Source organism: Armigeres subalbatus, unplaced genomic scaffold (assembly GCF_024139115.2).
Source record: "Armigeres subalbatus isolate Guangzhou_Male unplaced genomic scaffold, GZ_Asu_2 Contig207, whole genome shotgun sequence".
In the NCBI taxonomy this organism is placed as follows: domain Eukaryota; kingdom Metazoa; phylum Arthropoda; class Insecta; order Diptera; family Culicidae; genus Armigeres; species Armigeres subalbatus.
The window spans coordinates 360323-373295 of NW_026942913.1; the positions used below are offsets into that span (position 1 = coordinate 360323).

At 40.7% G+C, this 12973-nt stretch overlaps 1 protein-coding gene across 1 annotated transcript; it reads right to left on the reverse strand.

The window, feature by feature from the left end:
* Nucleotides 1-694: 694 nt before the first annotated feature.
* On the reverse strand, nucleotides 695-12256 carry LOC134203719 (CUB and peptidase domain-containing protein 2-like). Its single transcript, XM_062678579.1, has 4 exons — nucleotides 11969-12256; nucleotides 11379-11898; nucleotides 1293-1597; nucleotides 695-1222 (listed from the first exon to the last, which is right to left on the reverse strand). Exons 1-4 carry the CDS (start codon nucleotides 12254-12256, stop codon nucleotides 695-697), a joined length of 1641 nt encoding a protein of 546 aa, XP_062534563.1.
* Between the last annotated feature and the right edge of the window lie 717 nt (nucleotides 12257-12973).

Sequence of the window (12973 nt, forward strand, 5' to 3'; positions counted from 1 at the left end):
GGAAGAAGCCAAATTTGAGTTGTTTTCACCATAATCTCGAGTGAGTGAAAATAACATAAATTTGAGTTGGTGAAACTTCATAGTGGGTGAAAATTCAACACGGGAGTAAAGGCAAAGTACTCACTGGATTTTTTCGCATTTTACTTATTTTTGGCATCGTCCACGCAACGGTGGATTTGAGTGAAAGGAACCGTAACGTGAGTTGTTTCGCGGTTCCGTGCATAGCAACAGCGACAGTCGCATCGGGTAGGTTTGGGGACAGCTTAATACGTTAAACATAACAGTTATGATAAAATCAAGGAGGAATACGATCATTGGCCACGGGATATGACCTGTTAAAAAGTAAAGACATAAATGCATTTAATAGTACCTATTCACACCAAATCCGTAATTTACGGAATATTTTTTGGAAGTTCCAGGAATGACGGAAATTGATCCAAGCCCTTTAGATAAGAAAAATAATCATATAAGCAAAACGAAATCTAAACTGTGACAAAATATACTAATTTGCAATTATATAATCAAAACAATTCTCCAAAAAGTCAAACAAAATAACTGGTCCTCTTGAAACAATGAAAAAGTTGGTTTTCATGTTATAAGTAAATTTTGATTTTCAGATTTTTCTAATAAAAAAGAAGTATTTCAACATCAATTATTCATCACTCTAAATCAATTTATTTCAGGATACCAAATTTTACACACCAGTGTTTGAGCTGATGAAGTTGCGAATGACAGCAGCACCAATGTTAGCGTACACTCCAGCCAGATTTCCACCGCACTGAACTGCACCCCATGAGACAATACCGAATTGACGACCTCCAGTGACCAATGGGCCACCGCTGTCTCCATTGCAAGAGTCACGTCCTGGCTCTCCGGCGCAAACCATGCTATCGGTGATACGGGCAGTTCCCCACTGGTTGCGGCAAGTGGCAATAGTAACAACTGGAATATCAACGGCACGCAGGTTGGTCGGCAGAGAACCTCCAGGGGTGGTCAGACCCCATCCAGAAACAACGGAACGAGTACCACCAGCGAAGTTGGTTCCACTTGGGACAATAGTAATGGAAGCAATGTTAGCTCCAGAGAACGAAGTGGTGGTACGCAGAACCGACACATCGTTGTTGATGGTGTTAGCGTTGTACTGTGGATGGTTTACGATCTGAGCTACGGCAAAAATGACTCCTCCACTGAGACGGTTGGCACTTCCTCCTCGCAGAGTAGCCTGGATTTTCAGAAGGAAAAAGCAATCTACATTATTCACGCACAATGGAAAATCCTGAAGCAATACGTACGGATCCAGCGGTGACAGGTGACACGGTACAGTGAGCAGCAGACAAGGCCCAGTTGCTGGAGATGACAGAGGCACCGCAGATGTGGTTTCCATTGTGACGCAGTGATAGTTGGTATGGGAAGTTAGCAATGCTGACTTCATTTCCTCCTACAATTCTGCCATCGAACCGTGGTTCTTCATATCCTTCCAAACCAGTAGGACGAATTTTGTTGAACGAGCTCCAGAGGTCCTCTTCTAGGCCAGCAAAAGCGGACACCACACACAATGCTAGAACGATAAAGGCCTTCATTGTCACTCTGAATTCTACTGTAAAGCCAATGGGTTTTGATGCCGTCTTATATACTCGATGCACCCTTATCTACGTTTAGGCTAATAACCGAAAACGCACTTCAATTTCGTTATCAGATCAATTTTTAATCGGTTTAATTACTGATCCCTAATTTCATATCATGTATTTATAGAAAACCAAAAATCTTTCGGCTGCATTTTGTGAGTAATATTTTTAAGGAAATTGTGGAATATGTTCAGATATTGCTGCGACTCTGTTCCTTGATGCTCTTATCAGAAAATGAGCTAAAATTCCTTATGACATGTGACACATGACTTGGGAATAAAGTTATTAAAAAAGTAGTAATAGCAAAGCCATGAAATTTTTTTTTTACATTCCTCATCACTGCATGAGACATTGCGAAAACTAAGCTTTTGATAAACCAGTAAATTAATTACTTGTGAAAAGTATGTAGCACCTAGTTTACTAGCGATTGCAAGCGATTCATATCAAAACACAAAATAAGACAAATTACTGTGGAAAAATTCTTGATTAAGCCCTCAGTACACTGTTTGTCATGACGACAAATATATGTCAAGTCGGCCTGAAGTTCATGTCGATTTCTAATCATTCTGATATTCTGATAGATGCTTGGTCCGACAACCAGAATTCAATTCAATTCCACAGCCCACTTCCGTTTTTAGCACTAGATAATACTTCTTCAGTCAACTTTCAAGTAAGACGGAATTACAAAACTAGAAAATAACAATTCAATTTAATGATATGGAAATGCTAATATCATCTTCCAAACTTGGACGTACATGTTCATGATAGAATTAGAGGCGAAAGTATAGAATTGATAGTTCCCGTTAGGATACGGCAGGCATGAAGAATGTTTTTTTTCGATTTGAAAGCGACTTTATAAAAATATTTGTGATGGCACATATCCTAACGGGAACCTTCCTTCTGCCATACTTTCGCCCTTCATTTATCATGAACATGTACGTCCAAGTTTGGAAGATGATATTAGCATTTCCATATCATTGTAAATCGTTTATCTTCACGTAGAAGTAACACACACGAAATCATTAATTTAGAATTCAATTTAACTTTAATAACGCAATTGTCATCAGAAAAGAAAACCACAACCACTTTTGATCAGACTCATTTTTAAAACTTCAAATTCAACGAAATTCTGTGTTTGCCCTTAGAACTTCTGACACCGCCCGACAGCAGCAAAATGTTCGCTGAGTCTGAAACTGCATCAATAATCGCGATGCACTTGTAGAACATACAACTGCGCATTTTATTATGCACTCCTGAAATTAATTTAGTTTTGTTAGAAAAAAAATCCTGTCATTACGTATTATTGGCAATTTTTTATGCAAAAAAGGGCAATGAGTTTCATATATCTTTCCACTAGAGACCTCCCAGTTGGGCCACGGGAAAATTACAAGATGATAACATGTCAGCTATCAGTTCCGGAACACGGGAGTGCCTGATTATTGCCGATACACATTCTAAGCAGAGCCTTAATGAATAAACCTTATAATGATTAAATTTGTTATGATTAAATCATTCAACATGATTAAATATGAGTTCAGTGCGAGATTTCTCTTGTTTCGGACAGCAGAACGATCGCGCGATCTGCCGAAATATTGTGTTCTGCATTGCGCGGCCGGTAACAAAGTTAATCAGTTCAGTGCGTGATTTCTTGAGTTTCAGATTCTCCAGTAAGCAGAACGATCGGCCGGTCGTCGAAATTTAGTTTTGCTTTGTGCGGAAAGCAAAACGATCGGACGGTCACCGAAATTTTGTTCTCCTTTGTGCGGGTGAGTAAGTTAATAAGAAAGTGAAAATTTAGTTCGCATCCGATCATTAAAATACTTAGCGTTTTTCGATTTAAATCAAACTACACGCTATACACGGCAGACCGTTTACCAAAACGAACCCTGCTACACTCCCTGACCCATATATCCAACATCCCAGTGATTTCTCGTGGAAGTGCAGATGACTCGTCGGCTTCTATCAAAGCGAGTATCACGTCAACAATTTCCTACCTATTCCTTAATTGACCTGCATTCGGACACGGCTGGCGCTGGTATTGCTTATTTTTGGGTCATTAGTTCTTACACATTGAAGATGATGTTAGTCCCAAACTTCATCTATTGGTTCTCTGCGTAATTACAGCTGGCCTGGCAATAACGGAGTAGCAACCGTGGGCGGTCAATCATGCTCATACTCAACTCTATGATTAAAGATTTTTGCGACATCTATATCGATTGTAAGGTTTAGACACCATATCTTTATATCTTTTGCTCAAAACGTAAACTGCTTTCAAATGACAAGCTCGGTGTCTAGTGGCTACCGCTTCTGCCTTATAAGCAGGAGGTCGTGGGTTCAATTCCAGGCTCGTCCCTTTCCTACTTTGTATTTCTATCAAAGTTCTTTCTGTGTTTCACGTTCTACCAACACGATTCCTACTGTTATAGCCTTCCACACTAACAATTCCAAAAAAAACCTCCCGTGGCACCTATGAGAGGTCGTAGAGTTTTCTGCATCTTTCTTAAGAAGGTGTCCGACTAAACCATCCTTCCCCTTCCCCAACATTTGCAAGGACGTGGCCAGGACAGATCTGGACCATTGGAGAGTGCATTGCTTCCATCTAAGAGATAGTGATTAGCAGTGTTGGTAAAAACTCAAAATCTCAAAACTCATGGATGATTCAAATCAAGCGTGAGTTGAAACGCATCCAACTCAGCACCTAAAAACTCATGGATGAGTTGAATCATCCATTTGAATCATCGTAGGTTTTCTTTTGTTCTCCTTCGTTAAAAACAGTTAATTGACGTTTGTCGCATAAATATTAGACACTCTTCCATGTATAAGCAATAAATTGCCCGCAAATTGATTTCAAATGCGTTTTTAAACCAAAATGATTTTTTGGCAAATGAGTGAAATGATGCGTTTTGGCATGAAAAATTCAAGCGTGATGCATTCCTTTAAAATCGCAGACGATTTCGTTCGCACGGGAACGCTCGTTGATTGAGACTTATGAGTGATTTTACCAACACTGGTGATTAGTCCCAAATCAATATATGTGGTAACGGATGAAAGTGATGCTACTCTCATACAATACAATCGGGATTCGTTGGTTGGGATCTTAATAATTGGGTCACTTTTTAGTTGGGCCTCCGCTGGTTGGACCATGGCCCAACTAAAAGGCAACCGAACGTCAAAATTCAATGTAAACACGGAAAACGGGATTGGGCGTCACTGGACATCATTTGTGATGTTGAAGTCGAAATACATGTGTTCAAATGGCTGTTGGTTGACCCAACTAAAAAACCGAATTCGTTAGTTGGGCCGAAGTCGTGGCCCAACCAGCGAATCGCGACTGTAGTCCAGGCTTGTACCAACTACGAATTTGTGCGAATTACTCAATGCTTATGCTATTGCTAATACTGAAACGTAAACTGCTTACAATGAAATGAACATGTGGAATCGTTAATTTTTCAACAAAATCATTCAAAAAAATAGCGTGAGAAATTTTACGGCATCCGCGGCATAAATAAAAGTGTGTAATCGTCATTATAACTTTTTGGATGATAAGAATCAGTGGCTACTTCTCACGTTTTTGCGCCAGGGTTAATTCGGCCAGCTATTAGAATATCTCCAATAGCACCTGTTGATTATTCGGTCACTTCCGGATGTTTTTGGGATGGATCAAAAGATAAATTAATTATCTTATAGGACAGTGATTTTTTGTGCTTATTTTAGTCATATCTTAAAATCCTACCCATTTTGAACCATTATATGAAAAAATTGATATTTCGCCAACGTTGGTCCATGTATAGATTCAAACACTGGAACTGGTGTAGGGTAAATGATGTATCTTGGACAAGCGCAGGACATTCATTAGAAAATATATCGAGATTGAATAGTATAAAACAATTGAAAACCACTAGGTGCATCCAAATTCATAACCTATTAATAGTCTTGTGTCTCCATTGCCCAATTTTTGAGTAAATTACGTTTACTAGGCGTAAACTGTGATATACTGCGAACTGAAATATTTTCTTTTTGGACATCAAATATATAATTTCGACATGGAAAATGCATATATTTTGGACAGAGTCATTTTCTCCTAATTTAAAAATGGCCACCTACAGATCTCAATGGTATGACTTACCTGCACGTATCCACATTCATTTAAATGCATTTATTTGCTTAACTGACATAGATTAAACCAGAAATTAACATTGTTTCGCAATCTTATCGATATCATTGAAAACAGCCTGAAAGTTGGCAATTAATGGTTCATCCATGTACTGTACATGGGGTGACCAATAAATGTCTGATGAATAAAAACATAACTTCATTTTGGTCACTCCTTTTTCATCCGTCTCAAGTTCATGTTAAGCGATTGGAATATGTTAGTATCTCAACTACAATCAAACTTTGGCCGCAGGACCTCAAGATTGCCGTTTGAACCACTTTAAACGTGTTTCAGGTGCATGTTACGAAGAGTCCTATAATGCATGTTTTCCTGCATACTGGCATCCAGCAGGCACTTTGGTAGATAGCTTTACATTTTAGATTATTTTAAAGATAAATAATAGTTTATTTGTGAATTCTCATCAGGAGCCGCTAGAGTTGAGGTAAAAGTATGCAATGATCATACTTTCGATAAAAATTTTCCTACACATTATCTAAAATTGATCGAAGAAGCTCAGGCTTGTCCAAAATATGTACATGTCCAAAATATATCATTTTCCCTACGCATAGTAACAACAAAAAATCCTTGTGTTTAGGGAACATCCATTAATGACGTAACGCTTTGGGAGGGGAAGGGGGAGGGGTTTGCAAATACTTACCGCGCTGAATGCAGAGGCCTTAGTTTGAATAAATCAAATGAAAGAAATTCCGTTGCTAGCATGTCAAATGGTGCTATGCAATGTTCCGATGTTCCGGAATTTTCGGAAGGCCACAGCATGTATAAGCCACAACATTAAGTGCATACTCATTAGGGTGGCTCAAATTAGTATGGGAAAAACTTTTTTCAATTTCTTTGATGGGCCTCTTATTCGGTTATATTTGATGTCCTGATTCTCTGGATAAAATTTCAGCCAAATCAGCCAAATAACATTTTCGGCCAAATTGCCATTCCTGCTAAACCACAGTTTCAGTCAAATGGAATTTCCGATGACAATTCGACCAAACCTGTTAGGGCGTACGGGTTTTCCGGCCAAATGACTAGTTTGTCGTATCGCCAAACCATTTTCCACATAATAACCGTATCGAACAAATGGAATTCGGCTAGATAGCTTTCGGCTTAATGTATTATTCGGCCATGTGGTATTCGGTCAAATTACTATCAACCAAACTACCCTTCGTCTTTTGAAAATTTTCTCGTAGAATTTCCAAAGAATTACTAATAGACAACATAAGGAATTTCACGTAGAAATCCAAAGAAATTCCGTAAAAAATCCAGTTGAAATTTCGTTGGAAACAGTTTTTGTGAAACTTTAAAATAATCACAAGGAAATTCTGTTCAATTCGAAGCATGCATGCTAAGTGGCATAGGCAAACTCCTGAGCAATTTCCCGTGGAAATTTCAAAGAAATTCCCGTGAAAGCTTTAGAGCAATTCCTGTTGAAAATTCGAAAAACTTGGAAAAATCTCCTGGGACAGCTCATTAGATTTTTCCGGGGAAACTGAAAGGATTCTCCCGTTAATGTCTTAAAATATCATGAAAAAAAACTTTACGTTACGAACGTAATAAAAAAATCGCCAAGTCATCGCCTACCAAAATTATGACAAACGTTACCGCCGACGATTTTCGGATCGGCGCTGACCTCTAACGGTAGTCAGAATCCATGAACGGACCAACGGGATATTTTATTAGATGTTATATAACCAAAATAAAGATTATTTGAGCAAAAGTTAAATTTTCAGCAACAACAAAAATGGCTCGATTATCCGGAGGGTTCGATTATCCGGAGTGAAATTTTTTCAACACTCCGGATAATCGAGTCCGGCATGTACTCAAATATAACTGCTCACTAGCGCCGCCTCTTGGAAGAAGTACTCATTATACTAAGGACCGCTTTGTAGTCCTTGAGATCCTTAACAACTTTGCCGAATACAACTTGAGCGTAGGTACTTCAAGGTATTTCAAGCTAGAGCAATATTTCAGAGTAAAAGTTTTGACATCCGATGTCAAGTATCGTAGATTTCTGGTTTAGGCGAGTCGAAATCAGTCGACACAAATGAAGCAAAGGATTGGTGCGACGTTTATCAAGAGACCCGACGACGATGTGGATCAAGAAAGAGAGATTCATTCTACATCCTAGATAACGAAAACCTACAAAAACGAAGAATATCATGAAGGAAAGGATGGGGCATGACAAAGTACGACGATGGATCTCCATTATAATCAACAACGGATCCTCAAGTGCTACCTACTGCTCTCCGAGAACTGGCATTTACCAGCTAAGTGATAATTTCTAAGCCCTCTCCATTCCCTCATTTCAACACAATTATTATGGACGGAAGACTGAAAGTGTGCTCTTTCGGGGACATGTCATGTCATCAAATGCCATTTGACACTAATTCGGCTTTCACGTCGCCAATATCATATTTAGAGAAAATACCTGTTAGAAAAAAATTTCGGGTCCTTTGAGAGCTACATCTTTACATGTAAAAAATAATTGTAAATGACTTGTGAAAAAAGTTATTAGCAAATTAGTCTCATGCCATAGATTTTGGGACGCAAAAGGCCACAAAATCATAAATTCTTCAAGATTCAGTTCAGTCGCAGACGTTGCGTTGTCAGGTACAGACGGAATAGTTGTGCTCTGTGAAGCTTTTGTAGTTTCGGTGCCATCAGTAGCCATCACGCGCGTTTGCCATCCGTTGTTCCCATTGCTTTTCGTTCGCCAGTACCTTTCAGCCGTAGAGATCGTACCATAAAAACAAAATGAGTGACAGTGTGTTCGTGAATACCGTTCAGTTTCGGTTCCCAGTTGGAAGTCCGCGTCCCTCTTGGGCAGAAATCGCCAGCTTTTTGAAGCAGCTGAAGACTGATTTATTATTTATGGACACAGCGTACAAAACGGCACATGATCGCTCGCTGTACATTAAATTCGTTTCTCGTGAAGCGATGGCCGAATCCATGAGGAGAAATACGGAGCCTCGAAAGTTTGTTTACTCAAGAGGGACGTCGGTTGAAGTTCGGATGGAAAACGCAGGTACCAATTTGCGGTATGTCCGCGTATTTGATCTGCCACCGGAAGTCAAAGACGAAAATTTATCGCTGGTGCTCGGATTATTTGGCAAAGTGGATCGTATTGTTAGAGAGAAATTTCCCATGGAATTGGATCTGGAACACCTGTTCACAGGTGTTCGTGGTGTAGACATGGAAGTCGGAAAAACTATTCCTCCATCCATAGATGTCTCCGGTTTAAAAGGAAGATTTTTTTACGACGGACTGAAGGATACATGCTTTCGGTGTCAAGCAGTTGGCCGTAGACGGGATTCCTGCGGGATGCTGGCGTCGTAGCTGGAAAGGAAGAAGAACAAGTATCATCGGAAACTTCGGATGATGATTTCATCGAGGTTCTAGAGGAAAGTCCGAAGTCAGAAAACAGGACACAGTCGGTTGTCCGTGACAACAAACAGACGGATAAACAAACCCGTTGTAAGAAAAACGACGTAATACTGGAAGAGGTTGCAATCGCGATTAAGTAAGCTATATCTCATCCACCTGCGGATCAGCGACGAGCTCATCTTTCCGCTTCCGGGTCCGGTTCAAGTGCCAGTTTGACAACACGGCCGAAAAAGAAGTACGTCCGGTCCGGAGATCATATTATTGATAATATATTTTATCCCTCCTTATCCGTGCGGTAAGATGCGCGGCTACAAAGCAAGACCATGCTGGGGGTGGCTGGGTTCGATTCCCGGTGCCGGTCTAAGCAATTTTCGGATTGGAAATTGACTCGACTTCCCTGGACATCGTATCATCGTGTTAGCCTCATGATATACGAATTCAGAAATGGTAACTTGGCTTAGAAACCTCGCGGTTAATAACAGTGGAAGTGCTTAATGAACACTAAGCTGCGAGGCGGCCCTGTCCCAGTGTGGGGATGTAATGCCAATGAAGAAAAAGAAGAAGATATTATATTTTATGTAATATTTATACTTATTATTTTTTGCTCTCGGGTCCGTAGAGTTTTTTTCTTAACCCTTATGTGAGTGACGATTTTTCCCACCGTAAACGGGTGACGAGTTACCGGTGTACCCAACCGCCTTACAATGGGCATTTATGTGTCTGTGGGTGTTTGTATGTGTGTATGTTGGTGTGTATCGCTGTGTCTATGTATGCGCTTGTGTGAGAGTGTGGTTTCAGAGAACTGTGTGAATTTGTAAATTCCATCGTAAAGCGACGGGTTTTTTTTAGAACCATTTTCTGCCGAACCCTGTGTATGGAATCGATGCTTTGACCTGCATACGGACCATTGTGTCTACTGGAACATCCGGAACATCCGTAAAAATGGTCAATTCGTAAATTCCATCGTACAGCGACGGGATTTTTTTAGAACCATTTTATGCTGAACCCTGAGTATGGAATTAATGCTTCGACCTACATACGGATACTACATGTGTATACTGAGTGGTCCCCCTGAGTGGTAAAAATGGTCAATTCGTAAATTCCATCGTACAGCGACGGGATTTTTTTAGAACCATTTTATGCTGAACCCTGAGTAGGGAATTGATGCTTTGACCCACTTCCGGCCTTTGTGTCCACTGGGTGGTCCCCTGGGAGATCCGGAACACCGGTAAAAATGGTCAATTAGTAAATTCCATCGTAGAGCGACGGGACTCTTTTATACGGACCATTGTGTCCCCCTAGAAGACCCGGAACATCCGTAAAAATGGTCAATTCGTAAATTCCATCGTACAGCGACGGGATTTTTTTTAGAATTATTTTTTGCTGAACCCTGAGTATGGAATTGATGCTTCGATCTACGAATGGACCATTGTGTCCACTGGGTGGTCCCCTGGAAGATCTGGAACATCCGGTCAATTCGTAAATTTTTATCGTACAGCGACGGGATTTTTTTAGAATCATTTTCTGACGAACCCTGAGCATGGAATCGATGCTTTGATCCACATACGAACCATTCTGTCCACTGGATGGTCCCCTGGAAGATCCGGAACATCCGTAAAAATTGTCAATTCGAATATTCCGTAATCGTAATCGACGGGATTTTTTAGAATTATTTTTTGCTGAACCCTGAGTAGGGAATTGATGCTTCGACCCACTTCCGGTCTTTGTGTACACTGGGTGGTCCCCTGGAAGATTCGGAACATCCGTAAAAATGGTCAATTCGAAATTACATCGTAGAGCGACGTGTTTTTTTAGAACCATTTTCTGCCGAACCCTGAGCATGGAAACGATGCTGTGACCTACATACGGACCATTGTGTCCACTGGGTGGTCCCTTGGATGATCCGGAACATGGTCATTTCAAATATTCCATTTCTGAATCGAAGTGCAATTTGCACCAGTTCTGATTAATCACGAAGTAGCAATCATTGATATGTACAGTCAGTCTAAGCTAAGCTAAGCTAATTTTCGATACGCTTTGATGTCAAACATATCCTGTTTAATGATTGAAAGCTCATTATGTGAAAAACAATAACCAATACTATAAAAACCGTGCTAATGATAGATAAATATGTTTTGAAATAAGACAAATAATAATAACTCCGATAACTCAAATGCACAAAATCAATTTATTTTCCATCTACACACCAGTGTTTGAGCTGATGAAGTTGCGAATAACAGCAGCACCAATGTTAGCGTACACTCCAGCCAGATTTCCACCGCACTGAACTGCACCCCATGAGACAATACCGAATTGACGACCTCCAGTGACCAATGGGCCACCGCTGTCTCCATTGCAAGAGTCACGTCCTGGCTCTCCGGCGCAAACCATGCTATCGGTGATACGGGCAGCTCCCCACTGGTTGCGGCAAGTGGCGAGAGTAACGACTGGGATATCTACGGCACGCAGATTGGTCGGCAGAGATCCTCCAGCAGCGGTCAGACCCCATCCAGAAACAACGGAACGAGTACCACCAGCGAAGTTGGTTCCACTTGGGACAATAGTGATGGCAGCAATATTAGCTCCAGAGAACGAAGTGGTGGTACGCAGAACCGACACATCGTTGTTGATGGTGTTAGCGTTGTACTGTGGATGGTTTACGATCTGAGCTACGGCAAAAATGACTCCTCCACTGAGACGGTTGGCGCTTCCTCCTCGCAGAGTAGCCTGGATGATCAGAAGAAAAGAGCATTCTTTATTATTCACGCACAATGGTAAATTCTGAAGCAATACGTACAGATCCAGCGGTGACAGGAGACACGGTACAGTGAGCAGCAGACAAAGCCCAGTTGCTGGAGATGACGGAGGCACCGCAGATGTGGTTTCCATTGTGACGAAGTGACAGCTGGTATGGGAAGTTACCAATGCTGACTTCATTTCCTCCTACAATTCTGCCATCAAACCGTGGCTCTTCGTATCCTTCCAAACCAGTAGGTCGAACTTTGTTGAACGAGGTCCAGAGATCCTCTTCAAGGCCGGCAAAAGCGGACACCACACACAATGCTAGAACGATGAAGGCCTTCATTGTCACTTCAATATCTAATGTAAACTAACGGCTACCGGAGTTCGTTTATATAGTAGGAGGTTTCTTATCTATGTCTAAGTTTATCTATCGTTAAAACCTCCAAAATCAATATCAAATTAATCTTCCGATAGCTCCGGGACAGAATTATGCGTATAGTAGTAGTTCGTTGATAACGTACACCCTGTAGACGCGGCAAAACAAAGGGGTTACACATATTGTTAATCGCCTCAAATGAGTCTCATTGCCTTTTTCTGTTTTTTTTTATTTCAATTTCTTACCCGTAGCTGAATGTAAAAGGTATAATTTAACTCCAACAGCTAATATCTGATAAAAGACTCGTAAAATCGATATACTTTCGTCGACGAAATATTTGATCGTTGAGATCATTAAACCTTAAATGCGTAACTTTACAAACATTTTTAAGTTAAAGGTGCCTTCCTTAGCCATGCGGTAAGATGCGCGGCTACAAAGCAAGACCATGCTAATGGTGGATGGGTTCAATTCCCGGTTCGGTGCAGGAAATGTTCGGGTTGGAAATTTTCTCTACTTACCTGGGCATAAAAGTATCATCGTGTTAGCCTCATGATATACAAATGCAAAAAAAAAATGTAACTTGGCTAAGAAACCTCGCAGTTAATAACTGTTGAAGTGCTAAGAGAACACTAAGCTGCAAGGCGGCAATGTCCCAGTGGAGGATGTAATGTCATTAAGAAGAGA

What these genes read in the sequence shown, in the direction of transcription:
- LOC134203719 (XM_062678579.1), bottom strand. Translation starts at nt 12,256, where the DNA reads ATGAAGGCCTTCATCGTTCTAGCATTGTGTGTGGTGTCCGCTTTTGCC. An exon ending in CTTCATCAGCTCAAACACTG is followed by an intron (nt 1,598 to 11,378) that starts GTGTGTAGATGG and finishes TTGGCTTTACAG; the next exon opens with TAGAATTCAGAGTGACAATG. An exon ending in CACCTGTCACCGCTGGATCC is followed by an intron (nt 1,223 to 1,292) that starts GTACGTATTGCT and finishes CTGAAAATCCAG; the next exon opens with GCTACTCTGCGAGGAGGAAG.